This window comes from Sceloporus occidentalis, unplaced genomic scaffold, assembly GCF_023333645.1.
Source record: "Sceloporus occidentalis isolate IW3139 unplaced genomic scaffold, rSceOcc1.0.p SCAF_3, whole genome shotgun sequence".
Lineage (NCBI taxonomy): Eukaryota > Metazoa > Chordata > Lepidosauria > Squamata > Phrynosomatidae > Sceloporus > Sceloporus occidentalis.
The window spans coordinates 7,308,957-7,327,611 of record NW_028316983.1 but is presented as its reverse complement, the minus strand read 5'-3'; the positions used below and the strand labels follow the sequence as shown (position 1 = coordinate 7,327,611).

The following is an 18,655-nucleotide window of genomic DNA, read 5'->3' as shown; positions in this document are numbered from 1 at the left end:
CTCTCCAATTATCACAATAATAATAGTAATAATAATAATTTCATTTATATTTTCCCACCTCTCCCAGGTGGATTGAGGCGGGATTACAACCTAGTATAAAATACAAATACAAGTATATCAATAGAAATACATAAAAAATTAAAATTACATCTGTGAGCAATTGACAGGTCACAACATCGCTGCCTGCCCCACCGGTAAGCCCAGGGAGGCTGAGATATTGGAGAGAGGGCATGTGGCTTGCAGGCACCTAGTAAAGCTCACCTGCACATCAGAGATGGAAGGAAATCCAGCTGTTAAGGTCTAGGTGTATCAGATACCTCAAACGATGAGGAGACCTGCAGAGTTTGGAAGGTGACAGCTGTTGTGCCTGAAGCTATTAAGCTGCCCCATTGATGTCTTGGATTGCAGCCCTTATTATCCCCAGCCAGTACACTGACTGGGCATGATGGGAATTGTTACCCAGCACATCTGAAGGATTGAAGAAGGTTACTCAAAATAACAGCAGCACATATATAATCATAAAATAGCACATAGAGTCATAGAATCGTAGGGTTGAGTGGTGGTTCATGGATCTCACATCAGTGTAGACAGTGACTCTATCCTCAACTTTAAAGGACATATCCAAAGTGCTGAATCTATCAGGGATATAGGATTGTATTGGTTAGTTCTTTTCAAATTTGGAGTAAAACCTGGAGCAGATATACTTCCTTCCTGATGCAGAAGCAGCCACTGGTCACATGAGGATTCAAGCCCTGGTGCTGTTTTGCATGTTATTAGTCGGACATGATTCATTCCCAGAACAGTGAAGGAAAAGTCCTTGTTCCCTCAACTTCATAGAATCATAGAATCATGGAATCATAGAGTTGGAAGAGACCACTAGGGCCATCCAGTCCAACCCCCTGCCATGCAGGAAATCCAAATCAAAGCATCCCTGACAGATGGCCATCCAGCCTCTGTTTAAAGACCTCCAAGGAAGGAGACTCTATCACCCTCCGAGGAAGTGCATTCCACTGTCGAACAGCCCTTACTTTCAGGAAGTTCCTCCTAATGTTGAGGTGGAATCTCTTTTCCTGCAGCTTGCATCCATTGTTCCGGGTTCTGTTCTCTGGAGCAGAAGAAAACAAGCTTGTTCCCTCCTCAATATGACATCCCTTCAAATATTTAAACAGGGCTATCATATCACCTCTTAACCTTCTTTTCTCCAGGCTAAACATCCCCAGCTCCCTAAATCGTTCCTCATAGGAGATGGTTTCCAGACCCTTCACCATTTTTGTCGCCCTCCTTTGGACACGCTCCAGTTTTTCAATGTCCTTCCTGAATTGTGGCGCCCAGAACTGGACACAATATTCTAGGTGGGGCCTGACCAAAGCAGAATACAGTGGCACTATTACTTCTCTTGATCTAGACACTATACTTTTATTGATGCAGCCTAAAATTGCATTGGCCTTTTTAGCTGCCACATCACACTGTTCACTCATGTTCAACTTGTGGTCTACTTGGACTCCTAGATCCCTTTTACACGTAGTTTCATTCAGCCAGGTGTCCCCCATCCTATATTTCTGCATTTTGTTTTTCCACCCTAAGTGCAATACCTTACATTTCTCCGTGTTGAATTTCATTTTGTTAGCTGTGGCCCAGCTTTCTAGTCTATTCAGGTCATTTTGAATGTTGATCCTGTCCTCTGGAGTATTAGCTATTCCTCCTAATTTGGTGTCATCTGCAAATTTGATAAGTATACTCCCAATTCTGTCATCCAGGTCATTGATAAAGATGTTGAATAGCACTGGGCCCAGGACAGAGCCCTGTGGAACCCCACTCGTCACTTCTCTCCAGGATGAAAAGGAGCCATTGTTGAGCACCCTTTGGGTTCGTCCGGTCAACCAGTTACAAATCCATGTAATAGTTGCCTTGTCTAGCCCACATTTTACAAGCTTGTGTGCAAGAATGTCATGGGAAACCTTGTCAAAGGCCTTACTGAAATCAAGATATACTATATCCACAGCATTCCCTTCATCTACCAAGCTGGTAATTTTATCAAAGAAAGAGATTAGATTTGTCTGGCATGACCTGTTTCTCTGAAACCCATATTGAGTTTTTGTGATTATGGAATTGCCATCTAGATGTTCACAGACTCTCTATTTAATGATCTGCTCCAGAATCTTTCCTGGTATTGATGTCAGACTAACTGGACGATAATTGTTGGGATCGTCTTTTTTTCCCTTTTTGAAGATGGGGACAACGTTTGCCCTCCTCCAGTTTGCTAGGATTTCTTCTGTTTTCCAGGAGTTCTCAAAGATTATTGCCAATGGCTCTGATATGGCATGGAGAAGAACCAAATTGCTGTAGGCTTCAGTGACAGGATGAAATATGGCTTGGCTAAAGCAACATTGAACTTAGTTATTCCACGGATGGAAACTATCATATGCTGTTCAACCTGGAAATGTACAGAGGACCATTCTGGAGAGGCATCTCTCCTGCTCCCTCTCACTATAGCAGGCATTCATAAAATAGAGGGTGCCACAAGAAAATGCCTGCTCTCCCTTGATCTATGTGAGCGGATCAGTGTGAAGCAGGGTGGCAAAATGCAGCCCCCACATTTCAAGGCATAAAATTCACCCATCTTTCTTTCTTCACTCAGCTGCCTCTCATGAATCAGTGGAAGGATGAATTTAAGGCCCATTCTAGGGTGAAATGTCCCAACTCAGGCTGTTGGTTGGAGTTCCCCAGCATCTATGGCCTGAAGTACCACTATCAGCGATGTCAAGGAGTAAGGAAGACAGAGGTCTGCATTCCATTTTGTTAATCCATATTTACAACTGTGATACAATCAATGTCAAATATGTTCCTCTTGGAGTGGCAGACAACTTAGATACTAACACATTTTATTGCCATAAAGCTTTGTGGACTCAAGACCCCAAAGATGTGGACTTGCCAAACCTTGGTAGGAATTCTGTTGATGTCTTTGTTGTTATTGTTATTGTGTATCTTCAAGTCAGGTCTGACTTAATGCAACCCTGTCCTAGTATTTCCTTGGCTAGATTGGTTTAGAGGGGGTTTGCCACTCTGAGGCTAAGAGTCTGACTTGCCTAAGGTCACCTGGTGAGTTTCCATGGCTGAGTGGGGATTTGATCCCTGATCTCCCAGAGTCCTGTTACAACACTCTAACCATTACACCATGTTAGTTCTCATAAACATCCATGCAGGAATTAAAATCAAAGTCTTGTAAACTGATATATACAATGGATGGGAGGAGTACGTGGTGGGAGTGAATAATCGGCATCACAGCTAGCTCACATTTGCTGTTGTGTGTCTTCACAACATTATAGCAACCCTAACACAAACCTGTCATGGGGTTTTCTTGGCAGGATTTATCTTTTAAATATAATAAATTAAATCATTAAAGAACAGAAAAAGACCACAAATAGTAGTTGACAATACCACAAAGACAATAAGAGACAAAGAAAAGAAGAATACATAGAAAAAAATACATCCCAAAACATCATTAGACAAACACAATTAACAACCCACCTCTCCCCCACACCAGTCGACTTCCCACACATCACTGACTATAGTACAGTTCTTAAATTTCTACATCAGGTTTGTCCTCTCACAGCTTAACTTTCAGACATTAAAACCTAAAACTGCACAGTCTCTTTTTCTTTCCTTAATAAAAATATGTGAAAGGCTGCCTGATCTGTAGAAATTTTTGAATTTTTCTTTTATCCAATTTGTCAATTTATCTGATACTGCAAAGTCCAGTAGTATTCCTGCTGGCAAGTTGGCAAGATTTATCCAATGAACGTTTGGCATTGCCTTCCTCTGAGGCTGAGAGAGTGTGACTTCCATAGGTCACCCATTGGGTTTCCTTAGCTGGGGGGGGTGGGTTTCAAATCCTGGTCCTCTGGAATCGTAGTCTAACAGTCAACCCCTATACCATGCTGGCTTTTGGAGGTTATATGTGCATATGTTCCCTTACTGAAGCAGTTGTTATATTTTTGTGATACGAAAGGTTTGCATTCAGTTGAAGTCATGGAAATGGGGTTGTACATTATGCACACATGTATGAATGTGCAGTGCACAGGGCTGAGTTGTGCAGCACAGTGATAGCATAACTCCACACACAGAGGTGTACACTATGCAGCCCTGCTGTAGGATCTTGCCAAAGTCTGCCTTTCTAGGAGTGTATAATCATGTTTAGATTATTGTAATCCCATTTGGATTTCTATAATGTGCTCTACATGCCATCACAAAGTACTCAAAATCTTCAATTGGTCCAAAGAGCTGCAGCCAGATTGCTAACTTGGGTTGGCTACAGAAACACAAGGAAGTTCCCTTGTTGCTACAGTTCCATTGGCTGCTGGTCCATTTCCAGGTACAATTCAAAGTGCTGGTTATGACCTATAAAGCCTTATATGTCTAGGATCCAAACTGTTTGAAGGACTTTATCTCTCTCTATGAAGCCATTAGAGCTTTAAGATCATCTGGGGGTGCTCTTTTCTCTGACTCACCATTTTCTCAGCTCATTTAGTGGGAGCAAAGAAAAGGGCCTTCTTGGTGACTTCTCCCAGTCTTTAGAACTCCCTCCCTTGGGAGTCCAAGTTGGCTCTCTCCTTGTTCTTCATTTGTCGGCAACTGAAAACATTATTGTGCCACCAGCTTTGGGGAAGCTGAATGGGATGGGCTTTTTAATGATGTGCTGTGCTGTGCTGTTTTATGGTTTATGTAGCCAGTGTGGTGTAGTGGTTTCCCTATTCAGCCCTGGAAACCCATTGAGTGACTTCAAATGAGTCATACTCTCTCAGCCTCAGAAAATCCAATTATAGAGTCGCCATAAGTTAGAAATGACTTGAAGGCATGCAACGACAATAACAACAACAAACAGCCTTTAACTACATTTTAATGGTTTTAATGTTTTAACTGCATAAATTGTTTAATTGCTTTTTTAAATAATTTCTATAGTTATACTTTTAGCAAAGTTTTGTATGCTTTTAATCTGCATAATTTTTAATTATGCTGACATTCCAGTTGCTTCAGATTTAATATTAAAAAAAGAAATATTAATTACAACAGCTGGAATGTCTGCTATCACTGAAGCTTAGGGACCCACCTGGCAACAGTGGTGGATGAGCAAGACCAGGGGTAGGCAACCTGCGGCCCGCGGGCCGGATGCGGCCCAGCGAGGCCTTGGGACCGGCCCCAGCCTGGTTCTGCCACCGATTGCTGCCGGGGCCTTTGGTGTCTCGTGCGAGGGGCACGGTGGGGCAATTGTCTATAGAAGCCTCAGAAACATGCATTTATCTTAACTTTTTTAAAAAATCAGCAAATTTTTTCGCGTGTCCTCCATTTTTCATTTTAAAAGTGCCCTCCATTTGAAAATTTTGTCCTACATTTGTCCCGGTTTATTTATTTATTTAATTTTTAAAAAATTATTGGATTATTTATTTTTTGGCTTCGGCCCCCCAGTTGTCTGAGGGACAGCAACCCGGCCCCCGGCTCAAAAGGGTTGCCTACCCCTGAGCAAGACAGACCGTACAAATTAGTCTGTTTTTTGCCTGTGGGTTTCCAATTAGTTTAAAGCCCCAGCTAGGCTCTTTCCAGTATAATTTAATGAACAGGTTCTCTTCTGTAAATGTGTGCCCTACACTAAGGGTAGACAAAGTGTGGCCCTTGCATACAGCCCCTCCAAGCTGTTTCTATGGCCCTTGATTCCTCCAAACTCTTTTAATGTATTTTATACACCGTTTATCTTTTAAACTATATTTTATTTTTCTGCAATCTGTTTTAATATTGTAATAATTTTATTCAATTTTAATGTAACATTTTTCTATGTTTTGAGTTGTACTGTTTTTAATCTTGTAAGCTCCTCTGAGTTCCAGTTTTGAGAAAGGGGCAGGATATAAATAAATATAGCAGCAGCAGCAGCAGCAACAACTCTCCAGACCACTTTTTGGCCTAGAAGCATCTATAAGTGACAATTCACCTTTTCAGTAGGTTGCAACATCAACATCCCTATTCCCTGTGCACTGTTTGTCATTTTAAAAAAAACACCTTATGGCCAATTCTGGGGTTTGTGCATGGGATCTCCAGCCAGTTCCAAGGACAGAAAAAAAAGGTCTGTGAATCTGCTGCAGTTGCTCCAGGTATCATCAGTTCATGGGTGCATCTACAATGTTGAAATAATGCAGTTTGACACCACTTTAACTGCCATGGTGCCATCCTACAGAATCCTGGGATTTGTAGTTGTATGAGGCACCAGCACTCTTTAGCAGAGAAGGCTAAAGATCTTGTAAAGCTACAAATCCCAAGATTCTTATAGAAAGGAGCTACAGCACTTTAATGTGGTGTCAAACTGCATTATTTGTACAGTGTTGATGCACCACATGAAAGAAAGATGGAAAGCTTGGAGCAGAGTCTTCTCGGTTGTGGTTCCACAGTTCTTGCACACCTTTCCAAGGCCTGATACAGACTGGCCAAAATAAAGCTGCTTCGAATCACTTTGGAGGTATGCCGTTTAAATGATACATGCGTCCTAAGAGTCCAGAAGCCGCACCAAAGCCACACTCCAGTCCTAAGGACTGGAGTGCAGCTTTGGTGCAGCTTCCAAACTCTTAGGACGCATGCATCATTGAAACACCATACCTCTGAGTCTGACTTGATCCTCTTTCGTTCATAGTCTGTTTTTTTGGTTTGGTTTGGTTTGTTTTTTTGCAACTGTTGAAGTCCTGCAATAACTTCTGGATAGTACTGGGAATGCATCTCTGTGTTGTCGTTGTTTTCACAGCACATTCATATTTCTTTGGTTAGTTTTTATTGACATGACATTCCAGTTGTGGTCTGACCAGCACAGAAGAGAGCTGACCTCTTATTTCCATGATATTTGCACACGATCTATTAACGTAGCTTACTTTTGCATTAGATTATCCCCCCTCCCCCCGACTCCAAATTGTAGTTGCTAATGTTAGAACTGTTGGCTAATGTTCAGCTTATAGTCAACCAAAGATCCTTTTGGATGCATTTCTGACTAACTGGGTCTCCACCATCCTGTAATTGAAAAAAAAATGTTTTTATTTGCTCATATATTTGCCCTTAAATGGAGGACTTTTTCTTAGTTTTTTTGTTTGTTTTGTTTGTTTGTTTGTTTGTTTGTTTGTTTGTTTGTTTTATACCTAAACTCAAGACTTCTCTCTTTTGAATTTCAACTTTGTGGACCAGACTGCTAGAGATTGTTTTGAATGTTTATTCTGTCTTGTCCAGTCTTAGCTACTTCTCCTGACTTCATGTCATTTTTAATCCAATAAGCTTCTAATCATTACCTTTTTCCAAGTTGTACTGTTGTTGCTAGTCATCAAGTTGGCTTTGGGAATGGTGACCCTATGAATGAGAGACCTCCATGAGTCCAGTCAAATACTGCCTTGATCAGGCCTTGCAAACTCAGAGTAGTAGCTGTGATTTCCTTGATGGAGTCAACCCACCTGTAGTACAAAATCCCCCTTTACCTACTGCATGCCACTTTACTCAGTATTATCAGCTTGAATCACTACATCACCCTCTTTTACACAGCCCTTAAAGTAGTGATTCCCAAACTCTGGCCCTCCAGATGTTCTCCTAGAAGTGACAGCCATCTTAGCCAATAGTCTGAGAACTGAAGTCCAGAGCATCTGGAGGTCCAGAGTTTGGGAATCACTACCTTAAAGGGATAGAAATCATCTTCAGTTTTCATTCTGGCAACTGTAGACTTGTCCCCAAGGGTAGCATGTGGCCTATGGGCCACCCTTCATCCATTCATGTGCTAAAGGCTGGTCATGTTTCCCAGCTCTGGCTAGAAGCCCAAAAATGTTTCTTTTCCCTTTCCCCTGCTTCTACTTCCTACTCCTTCTTTCTGCTTTTTTGCAGAGCACTGTGGTGGAGAAACGGACCTTCCCTTGCCCATACTGTGAAGCCGCCTTCACTTCCAAAACCCAACTGGAAAAGCACCACCTATGGAACCATCTGAACAGGTCACTGCAAGCTGTGGCCCCACCAGTGGAAAACAAAGTCCCCAAAGCCAACAAAGGCAAGAAAAGGTATGGGACGGTTGCTCTGGAGGTAGTGAAGAAGGTAGTGCTTCCCTTTGGATTTGGGGTGGAAACAAATGGTGAGATGCAAGGAAAGTCCCCCGTGTCTTAAACTCTTCTTTCAATCAGCCCTCTGTGCTTTGCCCTAGAGCTGCCGAGGGTTCAGCTTCCTCCACCATCCATCCCAAACAGGCAAAGATGGAAAAAGCCCTGCAACGCCCTGAGAATGGCGAGTGTGTAGCTGTCAAAGAATTCCAGACTGTGGCCGGTGGGGTAGCAGCAATGCCTTTGGCTCAGCCGTCAGGGGGCCGAGGCTCCAAGCAACAGGCAAACAGGCACACTGTCGAGCAGGAGGAAGACCCCGAAAGGATGAAGCACAGTAAGACCAGAGCTGCGTCTCCCCAACTTGGAATAGGTCAGGTGTAGATTCCCCCTGTTGTCCCTCTGTGTTTCTACAAATCAGAAGCAGAGGTGGCAAGAGATTCGGCAGGCTTCTTTGGGGGGAAGTACAGCTCCCAAAGGCCAGGGTAGCTATATGATTCTGGGAGTTACAGTTCCCAAAAATCTAGAAAATAGTTCACTTTCAAATTTGTGAAGATTTAAGCACTATTTAAAAAGGTCACTGTTTTGGTTTCTGCATGAGTTCACTGTCTGGATGTCTCCTGATTTGAAAGATGCCAATACAGAGTAGTGATCAATACAGAATAGGGATGTCAGGATACATCTACCCTGTAGAAATAATGCAGTTTAGCACCACTTTCAGTGCTGTAGCTCTGTCCTATGGAATTCTGGGATTTGCACTTTAATAAAGTCTTTAGCCTTCTCTGACAAAGAGGTCATCACAAAACTACAGGATTGTGTAGGATGAAGCCATGGCAGTTAAGTGGTGTCAAATTGTCCCTAGGGGAGTATGATGGGTGCTAACTGCAGCGGCTGACATCCCAGAAGGGGGTGTACACTCAGTGGGGTGGCACCTCCAGTGGGACTGGTATGGCTGCAGCCAGCAGCTGTGCAATACCCAAAACAGCACAGCACCCTCCCCCCCCCCCCCCGTAGCAGTGGGTACTTCTGGGGGGTGCCTTTGAGATCTGGAATGGTTGTTCCCCTGAGCCAGATCCCAAATGGACATCTGGAGGCCCCGGGACCACCCTCAAAGCAGCGGTCTGGAGAGGCAGTAGGCGGCCGGGAGATCACTGCACCAGATGACACCAAAGACTATAGTGCCACTGGCACTATCATTGTGTATTTTCTGCAAACAGTTTCCATATGGGAAAGTTGACTGTGCAAAAATGTGGTGTTTTTGTGTTGTTTTTTACAGAAAAACTACGCGTATTTCTGGAAATATTGTTGGCTCTTCCTTTCCGTAGGCTTGCCATCCACAGGTCAGAGGTTCTGTAGATGGCTTCACCCTGTTCTCCTCAGTGGCGGCACATAACTGTGCTGTGTCAACATGGTCATGCAGACATCACACCACCATTGAGGATAACGGGACTTGAGGTCCTGCAGAATTTACCACCCGTAGATGGGATCTGGAACAGAACCCCCATGGAAACAAAGAGCTGACTGTAATAATTTCTCAGTATATTTTGGGATATGCAAATCCCAGTGTGCAGATACTAGCAGAAAGCTGCACAGAAAATTGTCCTGCTATGTTACTTCTTCCTGAAAGCGTTTCTCTGGTGTCTTGAGTAACTTTTTTCTAGCCAGAAAATGAATACTGGTGAATATTCTTCCCAGTCCTAATGCAGAGGTTCATTGTGCAACTTTCTTCAACTTTCTGCTGCACGTCAACCACACTAGTCATTCAGCAATCACAGAAGAGGTACTGCAGAGTTGCAGAATAAGGGAAGGATTGATGAAACATGCAGAGGCCCAACAGGCAGGGGTGGACTGGATGGCCCTTGAGATCTTTTCTAGCTCTATGCTTCTAGAAGGCTCTGCCCTCAACATAAGGCTACACATGTCTCCTTTATGGTCAGGAACAACTGGAAAAAGTCAGGTTGCACCCCTGTGGATGATCATTGGCCAGGGAGATGGAGGTGCAGCCCCCTGACTACTGTTGTACACAGGGCTGGATCCTACAAGCAGATCTCCACTACCTATTTCTATAAGGTCCAAAAAGTGCACATGCAGCTGTAGTCCCCCATTATGCCTCCATATGCTGCCAACAGGATGCAGACCTCTGTGTCTCAAAGTAAAACATAAGTGCAGCCGTTATTTGCTCCTCTTCTTTCAGGACAAGGAGTTGCAGAATCAATTAGGTAAACCCAGATTCCAGTTTATAAATTTGGGTTAACTGGATTAGTTAGCTTTGTGTGGCTAATGCATGCAGGTGTTTGACCAAACTTTTATTTCTGTTTTCTCCTTTTTGAGTTAGGAAGGAAACAGAAAACTCCTAAGAAATTTACTGGGGAACAGCCATCCATCTCAGGAACATTTGGATTGAAAGGTAAAGTAAGAATGTCTTCCCAGCTTGTGGATTCTCTAGTGTGAGGAGAATGCCTTCTGCACCAGCATTTATACCACAGAGCCCTTTATGTCTTACAAAGGATTCTGGGAAATATTCTAGTCAGCACATTTGGTTCAAGTTGGGCACAGGGATTGCCTATTGGATCTCACTGTTAACCACCCCAAATACATATTAAGAGATCCTCAGCAGTGGTGGGCAAAGGTCTTTCACATCTACTTGTCTGCCATTCCTCATTTGCCTTTAAGAAACTCCAGAATTGCCAGAATGGGGGACCTTTGGCAGGGGGTTCTGAGCTTAGGAGTAGCACAAAAAAGTCCCTGTCTTGTATTCCTGTGAAATGTCTTTGTGATGGTGGCAAACAGTGAGAGGGACCTCTTCCAGGATCTTAGAACATAGGCAGAATTGATAATGATGATTGTCGTCGTCCTCACCCTCATCCTCCAGCCTTTTTCTCATAATTGTCACTGAAGACAGCTTAAAATTTAAAATGAGAATAATAAAGCTAAAACCATACTAGAAGTGAAAAATAAAATGGGTGTAAACTGTTTGCAGTATTAAAGCAATTTAAATATGCACTTAAAAAGATAAAAAAGCAGTTAAGATAATTGGAATATGATGTTTTCAAGTAGCCTGATCTGAAATTGTGTTATATTTTAACACTAGCTTTTTGAATTTCATGTGTAGAGGAAGTCAAAAAGTGTCCATAAGGGCTAAATGAGATAGAGCCATGTTGAAGAAAAAAATAGTTTCACATTCACAAAACATTCTGAGCCATGTTCCAAAACATCCTGACATGTCCTGCAAATACTATAATAGCTAGAATATGATATACAGAATGAGTGTGATGTGAATAGTTTGGAAATAATCACTGCTCTTTATTGGTGAGTTGTATGACTGTGGTGTTATTTGCACTGGCCAGGATACTTTGTGGGCAACCTGGATTATCCTGGCTCTGGAGCAGCCTTGAATTTCCCCCATTATCTTGGCTTTCTGTTCTGGTGCCAAGTGGTTGTTTGTACGTGTGTCCCACTATGCTGCCCAGCACTGCCACCATGGGTCACTTGCTTCTGACGTCAGAATGAGGTACCCAGCCTCAATCGCATGAGTGAGCCCCTCATTCTGACCTCAGAAAGAGTGACACGCAGCATCAGTGCCAGGCAGCACAAAGGGATGTGTATGTGAACAGCTGCCCCATTCTGGAATGGAGCACTCCAGATCTTCTGTGAAGATTCAGAGCAAACAGGGAGGTCTTTTAATACATTTAAGAGCGATATATCCTGGTTTTAGTGCTGGACAGATTGGCTGTCGTCTGGCCTGTTTTCACCAGAATCAGGGTTTGGACTGCGTGTCATCCTCTCTCCCTCCTGAAAGGATAGGGGTGGGGGAGACCCTTTTATTTTGCCCGTGCAGACAGGGCCTATCATAGCCTTTTGTTGCTCAATTGCTGACACTGCCAGCTTTTGTAAGAATACTATATATAGTTGGTTTAATTGCTTGTTTGGGGTGGATCCCTGAGCTTCCATGCTGGAGTCCATCCAGCATCGTGCCATTAAATCAACATCTGCATTCGTTTGTTTATTTGTTCATTCATTCATTCCATTGACAGACTCAATTCATGAAGCTTAACTGTCTAAAAAAACACCCTTCACCTGGCTATAGACAGTAGCCAGTGAAGCTGTTCTAACAGGAGACTGACATGCACCCCAAAACTGGCCATAGTCAACAGCTGAAGATAATTCTGTACCACTTAACACTGAATTTTCTGAACACTTTGTAGAGGCAGTCCTGTGTTAAGACAGGATGCAGTGGAGCCATCTGTCCCTAAAGCCAAAGTCCGACTTCTCCAGGAATGAGAGAATGAGTCTGGTTGGTGCACATCAAGCCACAGCTGTGGAAGTGCACTCTCAGTCACTGACAAACGTATAATAGGGTTCTGATTGGGTCAGACCTCATCTGTAATACTGTGCCCATTTCTGGCCGCTAAAGTTCAAGGACATTAACAAGCTGGAAAGAGTGCAGAGAAGAGTGAGCCATCTGGAAACCAAGCCTCATAAGGAACAACCTAGGGAGTTGGATATGTGTAGCTCAGAGAAAAGAAGACTAAGAAGTGACATAATTTATTAAGTGCCATCAAGGAGTCTTTGACTTAGGGAGACCTGTGAATGAGAGACCTCCAGATCACTCTATCATCAACAGCCCTACCCAAGTCCTACATTCTCAGGATCATGACGTCCTTGATTGAGTTTATTTTCCAGTTGGTATCTGTCTTTTCTGGCTTAAGCCTCAGTGAATTCATCCAGTCTATTACCAACATCAAACACTGCTTCCTTACATTTAGACTGTTCCAAGGATGTCAGTATTCATTGCACTTCACAGACTAGCCTAAGCAATAAAGACAGCCTTCTTCTCCAAGGAATCTACAGTCTAAATGTTGACACTGATGGGAACAATAAAGGCGGGGGGAATGGCAAGAGGCTATGATGGCAAAGCCACAGAAAGAAAAGAAGAATGGGTGAGGCCAAGATAACCGATATTTGTGGCTAGAGAACATGTGAGTGTGAGCAAATGCCAAAGCTTATGCCTTTACCTCTTCGCCTTTCTGTAGCTTTTCCACTCTTCTGGCCCTTCACAGGCTCCCTGTATTACTTCTGTCTGACAGCTGTTTCTGATAGGAACTGACAGCTGGAGTTTGCAGGCATTAGTGGGTCAGAGATCTGTGTCGGAGCTGCTGTTGCAAACTCTGCCGTCACACTTGATAGTGCAGGTGTGTGGAAAGTAAAAACTTAAGAGCTGCATCTGGTCCCCGAACTCTGCTTTGTGGGCCCTGAAAGCCTCTAGCAGTTGCTTCAACACCCTGAGTTTATCTATAAAAAAATCTAGTACAATTTTAGCTTGATTCGCTGAAAACTGCACCAAACCACCCCAGAACAGCTTACAATTTTCCAACCCTGTTCAAAGACTCAATGAATTGGCTAAATGGTTACCAGAAGTGACATGACATTATTTCCAGTGTGGTGTGCTGGTGTACCGCCATGAGTGACGGGTTTGTAGGGGGAAATAATTGTGCCCCTCCCATGCAGTACAGGAAGAGAGTTGGTTTTTGAACTACAACTCCCAAAAATCTCCTAGCTGGCATGACAACAGGGGGTTTTCTGGGAACTGTCGTCTAGAAGAGTAACATATTTACATTCTGAATTGAACACAGCTGGTGCCTTTATACAATTTTTTTTTAAATGCTAATTCTCAATTTAAAAAAACGGGATCATTTCAGAATTGCTATGGTGAGGGTTAATGGTTCTCTTAATAAATTGTGTGTTGTTATTGCTCTTTAAACCAAAGTGTGCACATAAGTCACATTTGAATAGCTGTGGTCCTGTCTTTCTTAATCAATAGATGTCCCTGTTTTTGTGAGCCAAGTTCTTTAAAGTTGGGTGTGAAGTTTGTCAGCTTTAGCCCTCAGTTGTGCAAAATTACCTTTAGCTTGTTATTTTTCAGGGGGAAATTAGTGGAAGGTATTAGCACTTGATTATGAAAGCCAGGTTTAATAGCCTTTGGTCAGAAGCAATTTGCTACAAACAGTTATAGGCAATCAAGCATACCTTAGTTAACAATGCCTAAAACTAGGGATGAACAACTGGGAATGAGGTCCCAATTTCCCCACATGTCTCCGTCACTCCCATTCTTTGGCAGGGCTAGCGAAAGCAGAGGACAAGGCAAAAGCCCACCGAGCCAAGAAACTGGAGGCAACCTTAACCAGCAGCAGTGGCAACAACAACAATAATGAAGAGCAGAAGAAGAAACTGCTGGGATCTAGTATGAAGAAGGAGACAGCACCAGTTGGCCTGGCAACAACGGCAGCAACTCCAGTAGCAGGTTGTCTATTGTGCTGAAGGCCCCTTTCTCTTATTTCTTCCTACAATAGCCTCTTTGCAATGTTATAGTCTTCCCATCATGGCATCTCTTCCTGACCCCTCCGAAAGGGCTATCATAGGCTGCATGCGTACTGCAGAAACCATCCAGTTTGACACTGCTTTTAACTACCATGGCTCAGAGCTATGGCATTCTGAGGACTGTAGTTTGGTTGAGACATTTAGCCTTGTCTGTCAGAGAGCTCTGGTGCCGCAATAAATGACAGATCACAGAATTCCATAGCATTAAGCCATATTAATTAAAGTGGTGTCAAATTGCATTATTCTGTGCTTCACCCTTCTGGTGAAGCACAGAATAAACCTGCACCCATTGTCTAATGGTTTTAAGTTACAGAAGGGTAGATTTCGATTGGACATTAGAAGGAACTTCTTGAGAGTAAGAGTGGTTGACAATGGAACCTATGACTTAGGTCCTGTTTGCAGGCCAGGGGATTCCTGGGGCTGCCTAGAGCATCCTTGCCCCACAGCTGTCCCTATCTGCCCTGTTACCTGTACCTCTGATCCCTTGCCACAGTGGCTGTATGCATGGGCATCCCACTTAGCCATCTGGTGCATCTGCTGCCACCATAAGTCACCCACTTCTGAGGTCAGAATGAGGTGTCCAGCAATGTTTACATACTGGGCTCCTCGTTCTGACCTCAGAGCTGGTGACTGGTAACAGTGGCAGATCATTGGAAGGCTTGCGCAGACACCTTCCACAGTTCTGGAACAGAAGGTGCTGGATCTTCTTGGAAGATCAGGCATAAGAGTAGTTTATACATGTTGTGTGTGCTGTACTCTGGTTCTGGTGCTGAAGTGGTCTGGAGGTAGTCCAGACTGCTTGTAGTGGTGTCACTAGAGAGTGCAAGGAGTGCGGACTGTACTGGGTGACAACCCAGAAGTGAGGTGATTCCCAGTGGGGCCCTCTTTCTGCTGTGGGGAGTGTGATGCTGCTGCCAGTGCCTGCCCCTTCTTCACTGTGGTGGTTCACTCTTTGAGGAGAAAACCATGAGGAGGGGAAGGAAAAGGGTCTCAGGCCTGGCCCTCCTGGCTTCACCTCTGCCCAGCTCCCTCCTTACTAGAAAGGCATGCATGGACAAAGGAGAAGGGACAAGCACATCCCTCCTGGCTTTGGCTATGTGTGGTTTCCTTCTGAGGAGGAACCTGTGCAGAGGCAAAGGAGGTATGAACCTTCCCTCTCTTGCCTGGCCACTTCCCCAACTGCCCCTTCCTACACCCAGTGACACCAAGGCTGGAGATGCCACTAACTGTTCACACTAGAACTGGAGTTTGGGGCATGCATCATCTGAACAAGACACCTCCAGAACAGGAAGGGGAAACAGTCCTTTTGGTCCATGCAGACAGGTCCCTACAGATGTGGTGAGGTCTCTTTCTCTGGATGTCTTCAAAAATAGCTGCTTTGTAAAGCAACAAATCCTAGGATACCACATCCTTCTGAGGTCGCTAAAATGAAAACCCAGCTTGTTTGAGGCAATTAGCTTACATGTTGTAAACTGCTTAGAGATTGCTCAGTTCAGTATGAAGCGGTATAGAAATGTAGCTGCTATTGCTATTGCTATAGGATAGACCAAAAGCACTTGCCAAACTGCATTATTTCTACAGTGTAGATGCACTGCTAGTCTAACACTCAAATCCTGCTACACTACTCTCCCTCCCTCCCTTCTACAATATATCACTCTAAATTGCATTTTTGCAGTTCACAGTTTTGCATATAGCTGATTCATTGCTCAATTTAGCAATTACGCAGGCAGTTCTATTTTTGAAGGACTATCCTCCAATTCCTCCAGGAACTCCTCTGGCTGATAAATGGAGGGCCAGAGGAAAGCATGTATATCTGTGCGCACACAGAATCAGCATCCTCTCCTGCCCTCCATTCTGGTCTCTGTCAATTTGATTTATGCCAGTGATAGAGAAAGTGTGACCTCTACACTTCAAGCAGGCCCTGGACTCTACTTCTGCAGCTGTACTACACTGGCTTTCCAAATACATCACCAAACTACAAATCCAGGATTCCATAAAATGGAGTCATCTTAAAGTGGCATTAAATTATTATAAATGTGTAGTATGAGTACGGAGAGCCAGTGTTGCCTAGGAGTTTGAGTGTTCGACTACGACTCTGGAAGCCAGGATTCAGTTCCCATCTTGGCCATGAAACCCCCACCAGGTGACCTTGGGCAAGTCACACACTCTCAGCCTCAGGGGAAGGCAGTGGCAAACCTCCTCTGAACATATCTTGCCAAGAAAACCCCATGGGTCTCCTTAGGGTTGCCATAAGTCAGAAATAACTTGAAGGCACACAACACACACATGCACACAGTATGAATACAGCTCTGGAAGCCTCCAGGTGTGGCATGTCACCTTTTCAGTTACAAGGCTCTCCAGTACTGTTTAAGGTGGAAAAAACTCCTACAGATCACTTTTGGGTTTTCAAACATGTCTTTATAGATTGTAAGCCTGAGGGCAGAGACCTATCTAATTCACAATTTGTAAGCCGCTCTGAGAGCATTTCTAAAGAGCAGGGTAGAAATACAATCAACCAATCAATAGACAAATGAATAAACAAATAGTAGATATTGCCAGAACTTGGAAAATTTACTCTCTTTGAATCCAGCTCTCAGTGGCTGTGTTGGCGAGAGGAAGGTTGAGAGCCACAGTCCAAGAAAGTAAGTTTTCCAAACTCTGGAAATAATGCCATTCGACACCACTTTAAGTGGTGTAGCTTCATTCTGTAGAATCCTTGGATTTGTAGTTTTTCAATGTCTTTAGCCTTCTCTGCCAAGAGTGTGCTGCCTCACAAAACTGCAAATTTCAAGATTCTTTAGGATGAAGCCATGGCAGTTAAAGTGGTGTCAAGCTGTATCATTTCTACAATGTAGATGCACTCCAAGGGTATCTATAGCAAATACTTTGCATTAAAGATGTTTTCACTGCATTTTGTTTTTGTAAAATGCTGTAGGCCCTCTTGGGTTCTACACAGGGAGAAAGACAGTATATATATATCAGATAGATAGATAGATAGATAGATAGATAGATAGATAGATACCCATCAGGCTCTATTACTGGCTTGAGTAAGGCAGGCTATTCCAAATAAACACAGCTGTAAACTCTTCCCACTCATTCCGTGTTTCCCAGTTTTTCCAAGCTGTGATTAAATGAGAGACTGGTCCAATAAACAACTCAACAGGCCTGGCTTCAGCCTCGTCTTGCTAAGCTGCCATGGGAACAAAGCCAATCCTTTATTTTGCTTGTGAGAATCTCTTTTTGCTGCCCCTCCATCTCATGTTGTGTCCTTTTGATAAAAACACATGGCTCCCATAATTGGCATAAATCATTTGGCTTCCTGTATTTGTTCAAAGAGCCTTGTGCTATAGAACTGTTAACTAGGGTGCATCTATACAGTAGAAATAATGCAGTTTGACACCACTTCAAGTGTTGTAGCTCCCTCCTATGGAATCCTGAGAGTTATAGTTTTACAAGGTCTTTAGTCTTTTCTGTCAGAGTGCTGGTGCCTTACAAAATTACAAATCCCAGGGTTCTGTAGGATGAAGTCGTGGCAATTAAAGTGGTGTCATGTTGCATTATTTCTACAATACAAATGCACCCTTTGATTCCATGAGTCTATGATCATCCAGTAAGTTTCATAACTGAATAGAGATTTGAATTTGTGTCTTCCTAAATCCTAGACTTAACGCTTTAACCACTATAACACACTGGCTCTCTGGAGCAGATATGAGACATGTGGGAGTTTTATAAGGCCTTGCTGTTTGGACTACAGCTCCCAGAATCCCCCATTAGCTGAGGCACTGTGGGAGTTGTTTTCACAAACAGTAACTTTTGGAGGTTTTGCACTGGAGCAAACCACATTTAGCTCTGGGTTCAAAAATCAGCTGGGCTGCACCCCATGCTTGGCTCCTTTTTCCCCTTGAATCTACTGATGGTCTTTTCCCTTCCTCTAGTGAGCCCAGAGGAACATTGGCAACGAACGATCAGTGAGAAGGGAGAGGTCGCCTGCCCCACTTGCAACATGATCACCCGGAAGACCATCCTCGGCCTCAAGAAGCACATGGAAGTCTGCCAGAAAGTAGGAATTGCACTATTCCCTTTCATGATTAGATGTTTAAAGAAAAGGGGAGAGGAAGCAAGCTTTCTCCCTGCTCCCTTCCTCAGCTCTTGAAACTGTGAAGTTATAAACATGATCCTCT

At 43.5% G+C, this 18,655-nt stretch overlaps 1 protein-coding gene across 3 annotated transcripts in view; it reads left to right on the top strand.

Moving 5' to 3' along the window:
- Positions 1 to 18,655, top strand: part of ZNF512B (zinc finger protein 512B) — a 96,175-nt gene that overhangs the window by 37,401 nt on the left and 40,119 nt on the right. For all 3 annotated transcript variants that reach the window (XM_089513563.1, XM_089513565.1, XM_089513566.1), the window contains exons 4-9: positions 2,639 to 2,782; positions 7,894 to 8,063; positions 8,204 to 8,433; positions 10,432 to 10,503; positions 14,215 to 14,397; positions 18,410 to 18,534. In XM_089513563.1, the coding sequence (XP_089369689.1) occupies positions 2,639 to 2,782; positions 7,894 to 8,063; positions 8,204 to 8,433; positions 10,432 to 10,503; positions 14,215 to 14,397; positions 18,410 to 18,534 (924 nt within the window). The remainder of the gene's footprint in view (positions 1 to 2,638; positions 2,783 to 7,893; positions 8,064 to 8,203; positions 8,434 to 10,431; positions 10,504 to 14,214; positions 14,398 to 18,409; positions 18,535 to 18,655) is intronic.